General features: G+C 56.6%; 1 protein-coding gene and 2 long non-coding RNA genes across 3 annotated transcripts; 1 reads left to right on the top strand and 2 right to left on the bottom strand.

Annotated features, from left to right (window-relative positions):
- Window positions 1-393: 393 nt before the first annotated feature.
- On the bottom strand, window positions 394-4,643 carry LOC118527834 (uncharacterized). Its single transcript, XM_078064792.1, has 4 exons — window positions 4,623-4,643; window positions 2,107-4,156; window positions 1,325-1,399; window positions 394-725 (listed from the first exon to the last, which is right to left on the bottom strand). The coding sequence occupies exons 1-2, from the start codon at window positions 4,641-4,643 to the stop codon at window positions 2,864-2,866; spliced, it is 1,314 nt and encodes a 437-aa protein (XP_077920918.1). The 3' UTR covers window positions 394-725; window positions 1,325-1,399; window positions 2,107-2,863.
- Window positions 394-13,340, bottom strand: LOC144380610 (uncharacterized). The gene is made up of 2 exons (XR_013444830.1): window positions 13,278-13,340; window positions 394-909 (listed from the first exon to the last, which is right to left on the bottom strand). It is a non-coding gene; the product is annotated as an uncharacterized LOC144380610 (long non-coding RNA).
- On the top strand, window positions 12,947-15,982 carry LOC118527836 (uncharacterized). The gene is made up of 3 exons (XR_004913281.2): window positions 12,947-13,189; window positions 13,739-13,858; window positions 15,047-15,982. It is a non-coding gene; the product is annotated as an uncharacterized LOC118527836 (long non-coding RNA).
- Window positions 15,983-18,421: the final 2,439 nt, after the last annotated feature.

Raw genomic sequence — 18,421 nt, 5'->3', positions numbered from 1 at the left:
ACACGGTGCACAGGGTGCACACAGTGTGATCATCCACACATCAACCACACAGGGTGATGAGGGCCAGTACATCCACACATCAACCACACAGGGTGATGAGGGCCAGTACATCCCAAATAACATGCGCACAGCTGAAAACCACTATGCTCACTGAATGAAGCCAGATGCAAGATTAGATACTTTGTATGATTACATTGACCTGAAGTATCTGAAAGAAGCTACTTCCTAGACAGTGAAAGGACACCAGTGGTGGCCAGGGGCTGGGGAAGGAGCACTTGCAGTTACTGCTTAATGGGGACAGTTTTCTTTGGGGCACTGAGAAAGCTCTGGAAAAATGGTGAGGGATGCAAAGCACTCTAAACATAGTCAATGCCACAAAATCATACACTTAAAATGGATAAAGTTGCCATTTATTATCAATGACATAAAACGAGACAGTGATGGCAGTTATTAATTTCACAAAAGAATTCAAAGGAAAAAGGCATTAAGATTTAGATTTTGTAAAGGTAATGACTGTCAAACATAATTTCATAGTTTTATATGCAGCTGCCAACCCAATATCTCCACTTTGGTGTCTGGCAGATGCCTCCAACTCAACCATGTCCAAAGTCATGATTTTCAGCCTCAAGTCTGTTCCTCTCCATGCCTTCCTCCGTGTAGACACCTCTCATTCCCGCTTCTCAGGATCAAACTTTGGCATCATTCTCACCAACTCCTGACCAAGTCTGAGGAAAAAGAAAGCTTATTGGGCGCCTGGGTGGCTCACTCATAAAGCATCTGCCTTCGGCTTGGGTCATGATCCCAGGGTCCTGGGATCGAGCCCTACATTGGGCTCCCTGCTCAGCAGGAAGCCAGCTTCTCCCTCTCCCACTCCCCCTGCTTGTGTTCCCTCTCTCACTGTGTCTCTTTCTGTCAAATAAATAAATAAAATCTTTTTTTAAAAAAAGCTGATTTTATTGTTGAAACAGATCTAGAACCACATGTCTACGAGCACTTGGTGTAGCATAGTATCCCCACTGGTGCACACAGAAGAAAAGAAAAATCGTGTTTAATCAATTGACCATGTGCATGTAGTAAAATGACGAATAAAAATAAATTCCTAGTAAACTGTTTATCTGTGAAAGGTAAAACAAACTAGGGGATACCAGGAGAAAACAAGCTAAGGGATACCAGGAGATACCAGCTTCACGATGTCAAGGGGGGCAAAGATCTGAGTGCAGGTATTTTGTGTGCCACTATGTGGCCTGCCCCATAGTAGACGCCCAGTAAATACATACAGAGGAATAGAAAGGACAGTTTTAACACCATCTGAAGGAGCACATACACGCACAAGTACTTGTATCCTTGTGAAGACACCATGTTCCTCATCGTTAGATTCCGTTTCATATAAACGTCACTTCTGAAATTAGACAAACGCAATCTTAACAAAAAACACATTCATACTTATTTTTGGAATGCATAAATTTCACATAGGAAAACGACGAAGAATACTTAGCAAACACCTGAAGGACAAATCACGCGAGCTCCCGCGAGAGTGCACGTGCACGAGCACAGATGAGCCACCCGCCTGCCCTGTCGCGCGAGCTCCCGCGGGAGTGCACGTGCACGAGCACAGATGAGCCGCCCGCCTGCCCTGTCGCGCACGTTCCCGCGGCAGCGCAGGTGCACGAGCACAGATGAGCCGCGCACCTGCCCTCCCGCGCACGTTCCCGCGGCAGCGCAGGTGCACGAGCACAGATGAGCCGCGCGCCTGCCCTGTCGCGCGAGCTCCCGCGGGAGCGCAGGGGGACAACAAGAAAGCACAGGAGGCCTTGTGCATGAAGTGGAGGGACACAAGGGCATATACTGTTGGAGTAGGGAAGACCTCTGCAATGTGCCCTGTGTCGGGAAGCAACAGGGAACACGCTGCTCCCTATGACTTGGTAAACCTGGCCAGGCCGTGCTTCTGGGGCGGTGCTGCGGGCAGGGACAAGAGGTCAGGAACCAGGACCCACCTCCACCCGACGGCTACGCCACACCGATTGTGCGCGCAGGGGGCGGGCGGGAGGCTGGCTGGCCACTCACCACGCATGCGCAGGGCACTGTGCGAAGCAGCCCGACACCCACCTGCGGAGAGAGGAGCACCGGCGGCACAATACAGTGATGGAGACAAAGGGTACATGACACGAAGGGCCGAGCCCACACGAAGTGCTGACGGAGGGAGCCGAGGGGTGACGGATGGCCCTGAGGGGAGGACGAACAGCGCCGAACCTGGCCGAAGGGCCGAGGGGCCGAGCCTACACGAACTGCTGGCGTATGACGATGGACGGTGCCAAGTCCTGAGGAACTACTGTTATAGCGCGCCGAGGGGCCGAGCCCGGACGGAGAATGCCGAGCACTGACGAACAGCACTGAGGGGCTGACGGACGGCGCCGAGCCTGAACGAAGGGCCGAGGGGCCGAGCTTACACGAACTGCTGACGGATGATGACGGACGGCGCCGAGTCTTGACGAACGGCTGTTACAGCGCGCCGAGGGGCCGAGCCCGGACGGAGAGTGCCGAGCAGTGACGGACAGCACCGAGAGTCTGACGGACAGTGCCGGGCCTGAACGAAAGGCTAACGGAGGATGCCGAGGGGCCGAGCCCAGACGGAGAGTGTCGAACAGTGACGGACAGCACTGCGGGGGTGACGGACAGCGCCGAGCCTGAATGGAGGGCCGAGGGGCCGAGCCTACACGAACTGCTGACGGATGATGACGGACGGCGCCGAGTCTTGACGAACGGCTGTTACAGCGCGCCGAGGGGCCGAGCCCGGACGGAGAGTGCCGAGCAGTGACGGACAGCACCGAGAGTCTGACGGACGGTGCCGAGCCTGAACGAAGGGCTAACGGAGGGTGCTGAGCAGGGACGAAGAGTGCTGAGCCTCGACGGAGAGTGCCGAGCAGTGACGGACAGCACCGAGAGTCTGACGGACAGCGCCGAGCCCGGACGAAGGGCTGACAGATGGTGCCGAGGGGCCAAGCCCGGACGGAAGGTGCCGGGCAGGGACAGACAGCAGTGAGGGGTGACGGACAGCACTGAGCTTGAATAAAGGGCTGACGGAGGACGCCGAGCAGGGACGGACCGCCCTGAGGGGCTGCCGGACAGCGCCGAGCACGAACGAAGAGCTGACGGAGGTTGCCGAGCAGTGACGGAGGGCGCCGAGCAGTGACGGAGGGCACCGAGCAGTGACGGACCGCACTGAGGGGCTGCCGGACAGCGCCGAGCATGAACGAAGAGCTGACGGAGGGTGCCGAGCAGTGACGGACAACAGTGAGGGGCTGCCGGACAGCAGTGAGCTTGAATGAAGGACTGACGGAGGGCGCCGGGGGGCCAAAGGAGGAGATCGAGTTATTTGAAGGGGGACGACTGGCAGCGACAGACACTGACGGGAGGGGGCGGAGACGGACGACAGGTGCGGAAGCTGGTGATGGGAGACGGCTGAATGCCGAGCGAGCGACGGAAGCGCGAGTGCATCCGGGGAGAGGCCACCCCGGAAAGGGGCGCAAGGAGAGAAATGATGGAGGAGGAGATGTGACGGGGGCTCGGGGCTGTGCAGCAGCTGCTCCGGGAAAACCCTGCTCGGTGCTCTCCCCTCGGTGCCCCCCCCCCCGAACACCCGCACACTCGGTGCTCCCAGCTCCCGGACACCTGCAGGGGAGGCGTGCTCCTGCACTCTCGGTGCTCCCGGACACCTGCAGGGGAGGCGCGCTCCTGCACGCTCCGTGCTCCCGGACACCTGCAGGGGAAGCGCGCTCCTGCATTCTCGATGCTCCCAGACACCTGCAGGGGAGGCGTGCTCCTGCACGCGCGGTGCTCCCGGACACCTGCAGGGGAGGCGTGCTCCTGCACACTCGGTGCTCCCGGACACCTGCAGGGGAAGCGCGCTCCTGCACGCTCGGTGCTCCCGGCTCCCGGACACCTGCAGGGGAAGCGCGCTGCTGCACGCTCGGTGCTCCCGGCTCCCGGACACCTGCAGGGGAAGCGCGCTCCTGCACGCTCGGTGCTCCCAGCTCCCGGACACCTGCAGGGGAAGCGCGCTCCTGCACGCTCGGTGCTCCCGGCTCCCGGACACCTGCAGGGGAGGCGCGCTCCTGCTGACTCGGAGCCTGTGTTGGAAAGCCCACCTACGTGCGGGCTAACACCTGCTGCCGCCATCCTCTGTTAGCATTGCTCATTCACAGCGGGTCCCCCCACATCCCTGAGAGTCAGGATATACTTGTGCCATCTCTCTGGAAACATGAATTTTCCTAAGCGTTTACCCTAAGGGCTTCCACGTAGTACCCCCAAAATAGCCCTGATTCGTCTGTCCCGCAGGCGTCCTAGCAGAGGGAGGAAGAATGGGACACTGAGTCCCAGAAATCCTGTCCCTGCAGGCTAGAGTTCTCCCCAACCCTTGCCAGAGGTCTTGCTGCACCTGGGAAAGGAGTGCACACATGCTGGTTACGTTAGGGGACTTGGAAGCAGGCTGTGTGCAAAGTGCTGGCCTGGCGGAGGGTGGACCAGAGGCTGGGCTCTGCTGGGCAGCTAAAGCCCACAGCCCCTGAGCCCTGCCTGTTAGCTGCAGGAGCAGAGGCCCTTCCTTCTGGGAAGCAAGCAGTTACCAGCTCCAAAGCCGTAACCATGGAGCTCACAGCACATTCAGCCTGTGTGGGGATTGCCGAGTCTGCAGGCAGAGCTCCTGCTGCATGTGGGGATTGCACCGTCCACGGGCAGAGCTCCTGCTGCAGCTAATTCCTCCATGATGCCAAATACAGCTCTTTTTCAGCCCCGCACATTGAAAACAGAGTGCCCACCGACCCTGACTAGACAACAGGGGGGCTGTGCTCAGGGACCTGAGGTTTCTGGATCGATGACAAAGCTTCAGTGACAGTTCCTATCTGTGGGTCTGAGCTGTTTCCTTCAGGGCGACAATCACCTGCACAGGGTCTGCATATAACCGTCATACCCCGACCAGAATTTCTTCATTGCCCGGCGACTCCAATATGACCTTTCTCCTCTCCCCCAGACAGATGCATCTATCCAACCACAGAATCATGATCTGGACTTAAGAGCAAACCTGGGCTCCAAGGACTGATCTCTGCTGCTCTCCATACCCTAGTTGCTGAGCCCCAATACTCGGGACTGTCCTGCTCTCCCCACTTTCCTTGTGCCCAGTAACATCTGTGACGTGTACACAGCCAAAGGCTATCACCAGTCCCCACGCTAATTCCCACACATGGCACAGCCTGGCCCCAAGCCCCAGTCTCGAGCCTGATTCCTGCATAGAGCCCAGATGAGGCTCCCGGCCACATGGCGCATCTCACATCCAGCCCCAGGGGGATCTTTCCAGGCACAAAAGAGACCACTTGTGACTCCACCCAAAGGTGCCCTGTGCTTGCTAAAGTGTCTTTTGGGAGAGGCGCCTGTTGCTGAGAACCCCAGACACCCTCACTGAGGCTCTGTCCGCTCCTGCCTTTCCTGACAATGAGCACTTGTGTTGTGCTGGGCACATGGGCACCCCAGGGGTCAGCTGATGCAGCCTGATACCCCAGGAGGGGGCTGGCTCCTTTGCTGCTTCATCAAAGAGCTCAAAGACTGGTCCCCAGCTGAGATACAAACAGTGCATGTGTGCTGTTTCCTTTGGCCACTGCCTCACCCCCATGGGACTTGGGGGAAGGAAGGACCAAGGCACATGTTAGTCCCTAAGCAGGATGTTATGGGGTACACCATGCTCCCCAAAATCCATATGTTGAAATCCTCAGCCCCAGGACCTCAGAACGGGACTGTAGTTGGAGATGGGGTCTTAAAAGAGGTGGTTAAGGTGAAATGAAATTAGGGTGGGCCCTTATCTGATACCACCGGGGTCCTTATAAGAAGAGGGGATGAGGACACAGACATGCACAGAGGGACGACCATGTGAGGACACAGGGAGAACCCAGGGTCTACACAGCCAGGAGACAAGCCTCAGGAGGAACCAGCCCTGCCCACACCTGGATTTTGCACATCCATCCTCCAGAACCCTGAGAAATGAATGCCTATTGTCTAAACCAGCCAGTCTGGGTTATTTGTTATGGCCGCGGGAACATGCCATGAAAAAAATCAGGTCTCAGACCCGACAGAACCTGCTGCCTATTGACCTTGTGCATGAGTTACCGGGACCCCAGGGACAGGATCGTGGAGGGGAGCAGGGCTCTGGCTCCCTTCCCTCCTGGTTTGCATGCAGCAGGTGCCCAATGCCGTGAGCACCTTCTGTGTAGCAAGTACTCTGTGTCAATGGTCACACCGGCCGTCACAGCAATCCTTGGACCGGGACATTCATATACACACTTTGTTTGTGGTGTGGCAGTGGAGGCCCCAAGGGGTGACATGGATACCCTGCATCACAGGCTGGTAAGTGGCCAAGCCACAGTCCCAACCATGTCTCCATGCTGATTCTCAAACCCCTCGCCCATCAGCAGGTGAAGGGGAATGGATTTCAGCCCTTGAGCAGGGAAAATCTTGTTCTCCCAGGTAGGCAGTGCCATCAGGATGTGGAGCTGGCTTCCAGACCCATTCCAGAAAGAAGAACTGGGGAAAGCATCGTGTGCAAGCTGCACCGACTTCTCGGCCTTGTTGGACTGTGCCGCCCAGTCCCCAGGGTGCCCTCACCTTGGTGGGGTCTCAGGCCCAGCTGCCCTTCCAACCCTGTGCTCTGGATTGTCATCCAAGTTCATTCGCTGGAAACTCCCTTTCCCGCTGCCCAAGCCCCAGGAGCAGATTCCTGCTCTGTAGCCACCAAGACATCCAGACTCATCCTGGATCTAAGTGCAAGAGTGTGCTCTGCCCTGAGTGGTCACTATCCCTTCTGACCAGCCTCGGGGTGCCTGGTCCCTGACTAGGAATCTCCCTTTGGGGAGGCAGACCCCGAAGTGGCCCCTGGGGCCTGTCAGCATCTTTTGGCCTCACCAAGCTCTGGTTCGTGGTAGACACGGCATGGGCCCTTCCCCTCCACGCATCCATGATTATGGCGGATTTGCTTGTTCGTATTGTTCAAATGATGTGAACATGGCTGTTCTACTCACAGCTTCCTGGGGAGGCAGAGGGAGGAATCAGCAAAGCGACAAATGCATCAGCAGCCTCACTCCCACTCACTGAAACCGCTCTCCTTACAGCTGCGTTCACCTGAGCGCAGGTCTCAAAGTGTTACAAGCACCCAGACTGTGCACCGAGGGGTGACTGCACTCAGCGGGGGCACAGACACGACGGTGCGTACCCCACGACACCTGCGTCTGCCAAGCCCAGCCCCACAGCAACTGCGTTAGTTCAGTTGTTCAATGACACACAAAAGCTTCCAATACACAGGTGTGTTTTAAACAAGCAATAGGGATGCCTGGGTGGCTCAGTCATTAAGCGTCTGCCTTCGGCTTGGGTCGTGGTCCCGGGGTCCTGGGGTCAAGCCCCGCATCGGGCTCCCTGCTCAGCAGGAAGCCTGCTTCTCCCTCTCCCGCTCCCCGTGCTTCTGTTCCCTCTCTCACTGTCTGTCAAATAAATAAAATATTTTTAAAAATTTAAAAATTTAAAAAATTAAAAAGCAATAGAAGAGATTTGGGGCATACCACCACCGCATTCATGTTCAAAGCACCCATCCACATTCCCACAACATGGTGTTATTCTTGCCGATTTTCTCTGTGCATGTGCATCTCTAGACCAAACCACACAACTCTGCTGTGGCCACCTCCATAGCGTAGCAAGCCATGCGAGCCACCTCCTCTAAGATTTCCAGAACACGGCAACATCAGAGTCCATATGAATGTGTAATTCACCTAGTGTAGGGACCAGAGACTGTGCATGAGCATCCTGGCAACCCCACTGTGGCCCCCCGGCAACCCCACCATGGCAGAGCCTCCCCGCCAGGCCCCGTTCTCAGTTCTTTTTCCCGCCCATGTCTACACTGCCCTTCCCAGTCTACCCTCGTCTGGCAGTGTGGGTGCCTCGGCTCAAGATGTTACCAGGGGGACGTAGCGGGATGGAGGAGGGTCTTAGGACAAGGGGTCTGGCTCCTGCAGCCCCACTCCCTGCTGGCAGGGACCCTCCACCCACAAGGAGGAAAGAGAAACCAAATGGACAGAGCCTGGGCCCCTGAGACCCACTGGCCTTGGACTCACGTGACAAACACGTGGCCTGAATCTTTCAGCCCTGGTGTGCGGGGACGCCCCAGCCACGTGGCAGTAACAGACTGTTGCCCTAAAATCAAAGGAGCTTTGCCAACTCCTCCAAGACTCTTACAGAAAAATAAGACTTCGTAAGACTTTTCCGAAGCCAGAGTCCACGCTGAAATCAGAACCTTGCGGAGCATCACTCAGGTAAATGGGGCTTGAAAGCAGGGACCCCTTTGAAAGGATCGCCTGGAGTTCAGGTCCCGCCCACCTCTGCCTTCCCTGCTGAGGGGCACAAGTTTCCTTGACAACCCTCACAAACCTGCTCCGTTCCCTTGGCAACCAACTTTCTGAATTGCCCAAACCTTCCCTGTTTGCAGCATTCCTGTTGCAGTCTCACGGAGCCTAAAGGGACACTGCTGTTACTATGTGTCAGCAAATCCATGGCTGTAAACCTGCAATTATCGGTTACATGAGGTTTTGTTTTTTTTTTTTAAGATTTTATTTATTTACTTGACAGAGAGAGACACAGCGAGAGAAGGAACACAAGCAGGGGGAGTGGGAGAGGGAGAAGTAGGCTTCCCGTGGAGCAGGGAGCCCGATGCGGGGCTCGATCCCAGGACCCTGGGATCATGACCTGAGCCGAAGGCAGATGCTTAACTGACTGAGCCACCCAGGTTAACCTACATGAGGTTATAAATCAAAAAATTCCACAAGAACCAGCTTTCCAGGGTGACTCATTCTGTACTTGGCACCCATGGGAAGGATGCTGTAACTGTTCTCATGGTGGATGAACCCCCTTTCTAACGGAGCCAGGCCTTGGGTCCCTCTCATCTCAGCTGCTTTGAGTATCCCCGTACCCTCATGCCCACAATATTGCTCTCAGCACCAGGTCATAGAAGACCTTACTCATCTCCTAGGATGAAAGGGTTATTTTATACACAAATAGTGGGCTGAATGGTGACCCCCAAAAGATGTGTCCCCCAGAACATGTGAAAGTGACCTTATTTGGGAAAGGGTTCTTTGCAGATACAACAAATGAAGGATTTTGAGCTGACACCATCCTGGATGAGCATGGCCCGAAATCCAATGACAAATGTCCTTACAAGAGACAGAAGAGAGACACAGACACAGAGGAGAAGCCACGTAAAGATGGAGAAGGAGATGGGAGGGATGCAGCCACCAGCCTAGGGACACCTTCCAGCCCCGGAAGCTGGAAGAGGCAGGAAGGACCTGGAGCCTCTGGAGGGAGCACGGCCCTGCCCCGCCTGGATCTCAGACTTCTGGTCTCCAGAACTGGAAGGGGATAGATTTCTGTAGTTGTAAGCCATCCAGTTTAGTTAGTTATTGCAGCCATAGGAAACTAATTCCCACAGAAAGAGTGCTCTCTCCTTCGCTTTGCTCTGATCCAGGATAAAACTAATATAAAATGCTAACATTTGAGCATTGTGAATGGATGATATGTAAGAATTCTTTGTACCACATTATGGCTTTTTGAAAGTTTGTCATTGAGTTAAAATAAACATTAACAGGGACACCTAGTGTGGCTCAGTCGTTAAGCGTCTGCCTTCGGCTCAGGTCATGATCTCAGGGTCCTGGGATTGAGTCCCATATCAGGCTCCCTGATCAGTGGGAAGCCTGCTTCTCCCTCTCCCACTCCCCCTGCTGTGTTCCCTCTCTCTCTGTGCCTCTCTGTCAAATAAATAAATAAAATCTTTTAAAAAATAAATATAAAAAAATAAATTTTTATTTTATAAAAATAAAAAAAAATAAACATAAACAAAAATTCTCAGGAAAAGTCTATGTTTATGCTTGATCCAGGACATTCTGTGCTCACTGATAAGTCCATGCCTTTGCTTTCAGATGAATGTGATGGACTTGGGGCCGTAACACCTGCTCTTCATCTCAGGTTATTATAAGGGCAAATAAGCACAAGCAGCAAAAGCAAAAATACACAAATGGGACTACACACTTAAAAGCTTCTGCACAAAGGAATCCATAGAGTGAAAAGGAGACCTATAGGAGAAAATAATTGCAAATCCTATTTCTGATAAGGGGTTCATATTCAGAATATACAAAGAACTCCTACAACTCAACAATGAAAACAAGTGACCTACTTGATAGGTAGACCTGAACAGACATTTCTCCAAAGAGACACACAGATGGCCAATGGATGTATGATGAAAATATGCTCAGCATCTCTAATTGTTAGAGAAATGCACACTGGAAGCACAATGAAATATCACCTCACACCCATTAGGATGGCCACTATCAAAAAAGAGGAAACAACCAGCATTGGTGAGTGTGTGGAGAGATTTAAAGCCTTGTCCTGTGCTGGTAGGAATGCAAACTGGTGCAGCCACTCTGGAAAATAGCATGGATGTTCCTCAGAAAACTAAAAATAGACCTACCATCTGACCCAGCGATCTTGCTTCTGAACACATTTCCAAAAGAACTGAAAGCAGGATCTCAGGAGCACCTGGCTGCCTCACTTGGTGGAGCATGCAAATCTTGATCTCGGGGTTGTGAATTTGAACCCCACATTGGGTATAGAGATTTTTAGAAAAATAAAAATCTTGGGCACCTGGGTAGCTCAGTTGGTTAAGCATTCAACTCTGGATTTCAGCTCAGGTCATGCTCTCTTAAAAAAAAAAAAAAAAAAAGCCAGCAGGATCTCAAAGAGCTATTTGAACGCCCATGTTCACTGCAACATTATTCACAATAGGCAAGAGATGGGAACAGCCCACATGTCCTGGATAGAGGAATGGATAAAGAAAATGTGGTATATACATACAATGAAATATTATTCAGTCTTAAAAAAAGAAAAGAAAAGAAAAGAAAGAAAGAAATCCTGTCCTCTTACAACATGAATGACCCTTGAGGATATTATGAGTGAATTAAGGGAGTCACAAAAGGACAAATATCATATGATTCCACTTATATGAAGTGTCTAGAGGAGTCAAATTCATGGAAGTGAAATGCCAGGGGCTGGGAAGAGGGGTTGGGAGTTGTTCAATGGGTCCAGAGTCTCAGTGTTGCAACATGAAGAAGTTCTAGAGATCTGTTGCACAAAACAGAATATAGTTACTATGGAACTGCATGCGTAAAAATTAAGAGGCTAAATTCTCTATTCTGTGTTTTCTGCTACAATTAAAAATAGGGTTTTAAAAATATTTTTTATATTTTTATAAGATGTTTAAGTAAACTCTACACCCAACATGGGGCTCAAACTCACAACCTGAGATCAAGAGTCGCACGCTCTCCTGAGCCAGATGGGTTGCCCCCAAACTAGTTTAAAGGCCAGGTTAGCATTATACTTTTTAAATATAGAAACTTTATTTTTTAATTTCTTCTTTTTTTTTAAGATTTTGAGATAGAGCATGAGCAGAGGGACAGGGAAAAGCAGACTCTCCGATGAGCATGGACACCCCCCCACACACCCCGCATATAGGGCTTGAGACCATGACCTGAGCTAAAGTCAGGTGCTTAATGGACTGAGCCACCTAGGCACCCCTGGAAACTTTAAAAGCTTTAATGAATTCAGTTGCATAGTCACAATACTTCAAAATACGGGGTCCCGGGGCGCCTGGGTGGCTCAGTCGTTAGGCGTCTGCCTTCGGCTCAGGTCATGATCCCGGGGTCCTGGGATCGAGCCCCGCATCGGGCTCCCCGCTCAGCAGGAAGCCTGCTTCTCCCTCTCCCATTCCCCCTGCTTGTGTTCCCTCTCTCGCTGTGTCTCTGTCAAATAAGTAAATAAAATCTTAAAAAAAAATGCAAAACACGGGGTCCCCAGTGGGAGAAGAATAGCGTACAGGTCCCTGATGGGGAAGGACTCTGATGCGGTTCCATCCGGTTCAACTCGACACTTCCCGAGGTCACTCCTGACCCTAGAATTTCTATGGTTCATGGCCTAGGACATCTTCTCTTCCCCTGCGTTTTTCCCACAGGCACACTACTAGTAAAATATTAACAATATGGTCATCCCTCAGATTGTGGCAGCATGGCCTGGAACGAGATGCGTTGGCCCATCGCCCCCCTCCCAAATGAGGAAAGGCAAGTCAGACCTGGATTCTGCAGCTTACGACCTCAAGTCACAGAAAGTCTCCGTGAGGCTGTGAAGGGACCTCACGGGAAGTTAACTGCCTTCAGGAGTGACTGTCAACTCGATTACTAACCAGAAGAGCTTCCCGGAAGATCGCAGGGAGAAGGTGCAATGTAGGGTCAGAGACCACAGCGTCCAAACAAAGCAGTCTCAGACCGAATTCTGCACCATGCCTGTGCAATCGCATGCCAAGGACTTCACGGGTCCTGTTTGGGGCTGAATTGTGTTCCCCAAACGATAATGTTCACATCCTAACCCCTAGTACCTATGAGCATGTCCTCATTTGCATTAGGTTCCTAGCAGCCATGACCAAGTTAAGGTCCCACTGGAATAGGGTGGGCCCTAATCTAATGACAGGTTTGCTTAGTAAGAAGAGGAAAAGGGGAGAAGACAGAGAAAATGCAGGGCAGAAGACCCTGGAATGACAGAGCCAGAAGCCAGAGTAAGGCATCTACGAGGCAAGGCAAGCCAGCAACCACCAGAAGCTGGAGACGCAGGTGGGACACCCCCCCCCCCCGCCCCAACTCTGGAACCACCAGCAGGACCACAGCCGCTGCCCCCGCCCGAGCCGCGGAAGCCCCGCCCCCCCGCTCGCGGAGGCCCCGCCCCCGGCCCGGCCCACAGAGGCCCCGGCCCCGCCCAGCCGGCGGAGGCCGCACCCCCCCGGGCCGCGGAGGCCCCGCCCCCCCGCCCGGGCCGCAGACTTCGCGCCCCAGAACTGAGAGGGCAGACAAACCCCCAGCTTGTGGAAACATATTACAGCAAGCTGCAGGAAACCCTGTTCTGCTGGCTGCTGGGAGCGAGGGTCTCATTCAAGGCGGATGGATTACAGAACCCCCCATCAGCACTGGACCGCCAGAAATCCCGGAGCAGTGGCCTCGCACCAGACTGCTGAAGGGTCCTGTCCCGAAGCGCGCAGGCGGCATCGCGACCGCGCAGGTTCTTGCACCCCGTACGTGTGGGGGTGGGGGCACCGAGTCTCTCCGGGGAAGACCTTCAATGTCACCATTCACAGAGCTGATCAAGAGCCCGGTACTTACAGTGATGAAAAGCCGGCTGGGACCTCCGCTATGCTAGGAGCAGAATTCTGAAGCTGATCAGACAAAGGGATGGGGGGCGGGGGGGAGAGGGAGGGAGGGGGCTTCCTCCCGGGAGGCCAGCAGGCACCCAGGCAAGGAGCTCCTCGGGAGAAAGCCGCAGGGCCCCGCGAGGGGCTGACTGCTGGCTGAGCCCAGTGGTGTCCGCCCCTGCTGGAGCCCAGCCACCCTCACAGTCAGACCACACAGACTTTGTGCAGGAATCTGAAACACAGGAAATAGCTCGCAGCAAAACCCAACCAGTAAGGACAAGCAAGGCCTAAGTACGTGGGCACCTTCAGCGCACAGTGGATGGCCAGTCGGCCCCTCCCTCCCTCACCCCAGGGCTTTATTCTCCTGCTTCCTCACCTGGGCATGGGGCGAATTTCACACGGCAGCGGGACGTCCATCCTCTTCCTTGGCAGGTTGCAACCCAGCAGTTTGGTGGAAGGTTCCAGCAAAGGCCACTCAGACCGGTGACCTGCACAGCCGTGGCCCCTCGCTCTCTCCTGCCAGCCCAACCCTGCAGCTCCTGACAAGGACAGGTAGCATCGCCTGACGTACGCACACAGGTGCTCTTGCTTCAAAGAGTATACACAGCCCTGTTCCAGAGACACCTGGGCCCCACTCTCAGAAAGGCTGCTAAGGTTGGGTCAGGCTGCCCAGGTGGGCCTATTCTTACCCATCAGGGGCTCATAGGTGAAGAACATGGGCCTTGCTGCAGCCCGTCAGGAACAGGTGTGGGGGATCAGGAGGGGTGAGGACAGACATCGGGTTGCTACTCTGTTTAGTTTTCTAAATCATTTCAACCAGCTGGTGAGTCAGAGGGAGCTTCAAGAAGACCCTGTTCTCACAAGATGTAAGGAATAGGGGAGGTGGGGTGGTGGGTGGAGACACAGGTCAGGGTGCCCGTGGCTGCAGCGGGCACAGCAGCCCGGAGAGGCCCTTCCTGCATGCAGCCGAAAGCTGTGTACGTGCTGGTGGAGGAAGCCACGCTCTCTGCACCACGGAGGGGTGGACTCATCCAGGAGCAGCTGTGGGCCTTGCTGGGGCCCAGCGTGGCCTTCTGGCATCTGAGCTGGGAGCTGGACCAGCAGCTGGGTGAGCGTGCCCCACGGAAGCTCCTGGGGATGGGAGATGATAGAACCTGCTCAGGTGACCCCAATAACAGGGTTGCAAAACGCATCCCACCGAAGGGAAGGTTTTTGCAAAGTGAATCCTGGGAGTCAGGTTTTGTGAAAGGGGCGGTCAGAGGGGGACGGGGAGCAGTGCGGAGGAGCAGGTGGCCATTCCAGCCAGCCCACAAATCCTAACGGCTCCGAGCCTCCCGTCTGCTGTCTGGTTGTTACTTCGCTTCTCCCAGTGTGTGTGCAGGGTGCCGGTTGCATGCCCTGCTGAATGTGACTTGCTGAGGACGGGGCGGGAAGGCGTGTTGAGCAAACGTTTCAGGAACCACAGGCCCGCATGTCCTGCAGACCGCACCTTGGGGTACACAGCCCAGAGTTTCCCGCAGAGGCCGGGGATGGGCTCCAGCGTGTGTGTGCCAGACCATGGAGTGGGTGAGACTCCAGGGAGCAGTTGCAGTTTTTGCCGCCATGTGGGACGTGGCGTTCCACACCTGGAAGCCTCAGGATCTCACGGCCCAGCACCCCCGGTGCCCCGTGTCTGGGCTCCTGGGAGCCGGGAGGACCAGGCCAGCTTCTGCTACACTCTACTACACTCTTCCTTCGCAGGCCACGGCGTCCCTCAAGACTGGGGCTGCGGTTTCTCAGGGAGAAACACAGGACGGGGCAGCATCCTGTGTGGGAAGAGGAGGCGAGGAAGCTTCTGTATGTGGACGTGTGGGCCTCTGGCTGAGGGCACACAGGAGGGGCAGTCCACATGAGGGCGTAGGGGTCCAGGAGAGCTCACAAGCATGTTTTGCACGGAAGATGCGAACGCGTGGGGACAGAGGCCCTGACCGCAGACACGTTTGCTGTGGAAACTCTGAATTCTTTCCCGAGAATGTAGACAACGGAAAGATTCCAGGCACGCGGGCAAACGAGTTCTGGAGAGTTCCAGATGTACTTACGGGGGAGTGGAGACATGGATGGAGACTGGGGCTCAGCTCTGCAAACACTGGAAATGCTTCCGAGCCGGCAAGAAGAAGTGGCTCCTCCATTTGCCAAGAGGGAGGGCAGGTGTGTGGGGTTCCCGAGACCACCCCAGCTCCGCGGACTTGCTAGGAGGCTCGCAGGACTGGGAGTAGGGTTGTGTGCAAGGGTCTAGGGCGCACTACGGATATGCACGGGCGCATTCCAAGGTTGGGAGGGGGCGGTCAGGAGGAATCCGGGTGCTGATTCCTTACGTTCCCTCGGAAATTCCCGGAAGGTCTCGCAGAACGTGCTCTTCCCCCAGCAAGGAAGTGTGGAAACACGAGGCGTGCTCCTCCAGGGAAGCGCCTTAGAGACTCCGTGCCTGGGCTGGGTCGGTCACGTGGGCACGCTGCCCGGCACCTCCAAAATCCAGGCACCCAGCAGGAAAGCAGGCGTTCAGCATGAACCACGAGGTTTGTGCCAACAGTGTAGACACAGAGCCCCTCGGTCGGTTAGGAATAGTTTCAGTTCGGGGTAAGGAACCGCTCACTGCTCTGAGCTTCCTGGGGGCTGTAAAGATGAGTCCACCTGGAGACGGAGTGGGGGGAGGGAGGCGGGGCCAGCGTGGAGACGGGTGGGGGCGGGGCGGGGAAGGGTAGGACCTGTGAGCCGGGGTCAGGGCCGAGGGCGGGGTCTGAACGGGGAGGCGGGGCCAGCGTGGAGACGGGTGGGGGCGGGGCGGGGAGGTGGGGCAGGGGAGGTTGGGGCCTGTGAGCCGGGGTCAGGGCCGAGGGCGGGGTCTGAACGGGGAGGCGGGGCCAGCGTGGAGACCGGGTGGGGGCGGGGCGGGGAGGTGGGGCCAGCGTGGAGACGGGTGGGGACGGGGCGGGGAGGTGGGACAGGGGAGGTTGGGGCCTGTGAGCCGGGGTCAGGGCCGAGGGCGGGGTCTGAACGGGGAGGCGGGGCCAGCGTGGAGACGGTGTGGGGGCGGGGCGGGGCGGGGAGGTGGGGCAGGGGAGGTTGGAGCCTGTAAGCCAGGGACAGGGCCGAGGGCGGGGACTGAGCGCGGAGGTGGGGCCAGCGTGGAGAGGGGCGGGGCGGGGAGGTGGGACAGGGGAGGTTGGGACCTGTGAGCCGGGGTCAGGGCCGAGGGCGGGGTCTGAACGGGGAGGCGGGGCCAGCGTGGAGACGGGTGGGGGCGGGGCGGGGAGGTGGGGCAGGGGAGGTTGGGGCCTGTGAGCCGGGGTCAGGGCCGAGGGCGGGGTCTGAACGGGGAGGCGGGGCCAGCGTGGAGACCGGGTGGGGGCGGGGCGGGGAGGTGGGGCCAGCGTGGAGACGGGTGGGGACGGGGCGGGGAGGTGGGACAGGGGAGGTTGGGGCCTGTGAGCCAGGGTCAGGGCCGAGGGCGGGTCTGAACGGGGAGGCGGGGCCAGCGTGGAGACGGTGTGGGGGCGGGGCGGGGCGGGGAGGTGGGGCAGGGGAGGTTGGAGCCTGTAAGCCAGGGACAGGGCCGAGGGCGGGGACTGAGCGCGGAGGTGGGGCCAGCGTGGAGAGGGGCGGGGCGGGGAGGTGGGACAGGGGAGGTTGGGACCTGTGAGCCGGGGTCAGGGCCGAGGGCGGGTCTGAACGGGGAGGCGGGGCCAGCGTGGAGACGGTGTGGGGGCGGGGCGGGGAGGTGGGGCAGAGGAGGTTGGGGCCTGTGAGCCGGGGGCAGGGCCGAGGGCGGGGACTGAGCCGGTAGGCGGGGCCAGCGTGGAGACCGGGTGGAGGCGGGGCTGGGAAGGTGGGGCAGAGCCAGGGTGGGGCCGGTGAGCGAGGCCTGAGGAGGGAGGCGGGGTCGGTGTGGCGAGGTCAGGGGCGGGGCCCGGTGGGAGTCCGGAGGTAGGCTCCTGGCCAGGGGGCTGGGAGTCTGGGGGACTGGATCAGGTCAAAGCCAGCGTGGATCATGGTGAGCCAGGGTCAGACCAGGGGTGGGAACTGAGCATGGAGGCGGGGTCAGGGCCCGGGCACGGGGAGGGGGTGGGGACTGGGTGAGCAGGGGCGGGGTTGGTGGGGGGGCGTGAGCTGAGGTCGGGGCGGGGGCGGGGTCAGGGCCCGGGCACTGGGTGGGGGCGGGGACTGGGTGAGCAGCGTCAGGGGCAGGGTTGGGGGGGCGTGAGCTGAGGTCAGGGCCGGGGGCGGGGATTGAGCGGGGAGGCGGGGTCTGGGGCGTGGCTAAGGAGGACTCCAAGGGGAGCTGCGTGTCTTTTTGGCTCTTTCTGGCTGCCGGAGTGGTTTTGCACGTGCTGCCCTTTTCCTTGATGCATCTCAGCCGCACGAGTGCACACTTACACATCCATGCTCAGATGCGTGTATACACATGAGTGCACACAGGCATGCACACACACCCCCGGATGAAGACACATGTGCATACCCACACAGGGACACAGTGCACACATCTACACATGCATACATGCCCTTAAATGTGCACATACACACATGCTCGTGCACACCCATTTGTCGGACGCACACACGCATGCACTCACCTAGCCACACAGGGACACAGTGCACACATCTACACATGCACACATGCCCTTAAATGTGCACATACACACATGCTCGTGCACACCCATTCGTCGGACGCACACACGCATGCACTCACCTAGCCACACAGGGACACGTGTGCACAGTATACTCGCATACGTATGCACAGACACATCCCACATTTTCAGACATGTGCATGCACGCCCACACTCCTGGATAGCAGACACCAGCTAATCTTTCAGGATTCGGGTCAGAAGTCCTCTTCCACGATGGTCTTCTCAGGCCTGCCCAGCCCAGGACAGGGTCACAGCACGTTAGTGTGTAATGACTCGTTAGCTTGCACTGCAGGTCCTGTGCCCAGTATGTTCCTCCAGCACCCGCACCATAGTGAACACCTGAACTGCTGTGGGGCTCAGCTCCAAATCTCCTTTTTCAGGCATAGAAATCTTCTCAGGAAACACGGGGCTTACTTTGGGGCTGCCAGTGACAGAAGATGGGACTCTCGTGGCT

Source organism: Halichoerus grypus, chromosome X (genome assembly GCF_964656455.1).
Source record: "Halichoerus grypus chromosome X, mHalGry1.hap1.1, whole genome shotgun sequence".
Taxonomy (NCBI): domain Eukaryota; kingdom Metazoa; phylum Chordata; class Mammalia; order Carnivora; family Phocidae; genus Halichoerus; species Halichoerus grypus.
Note: the sequence above shows the minus strand (reverse complement) of the source record. Positions and strands in the feature narration are given on the sequence as shown.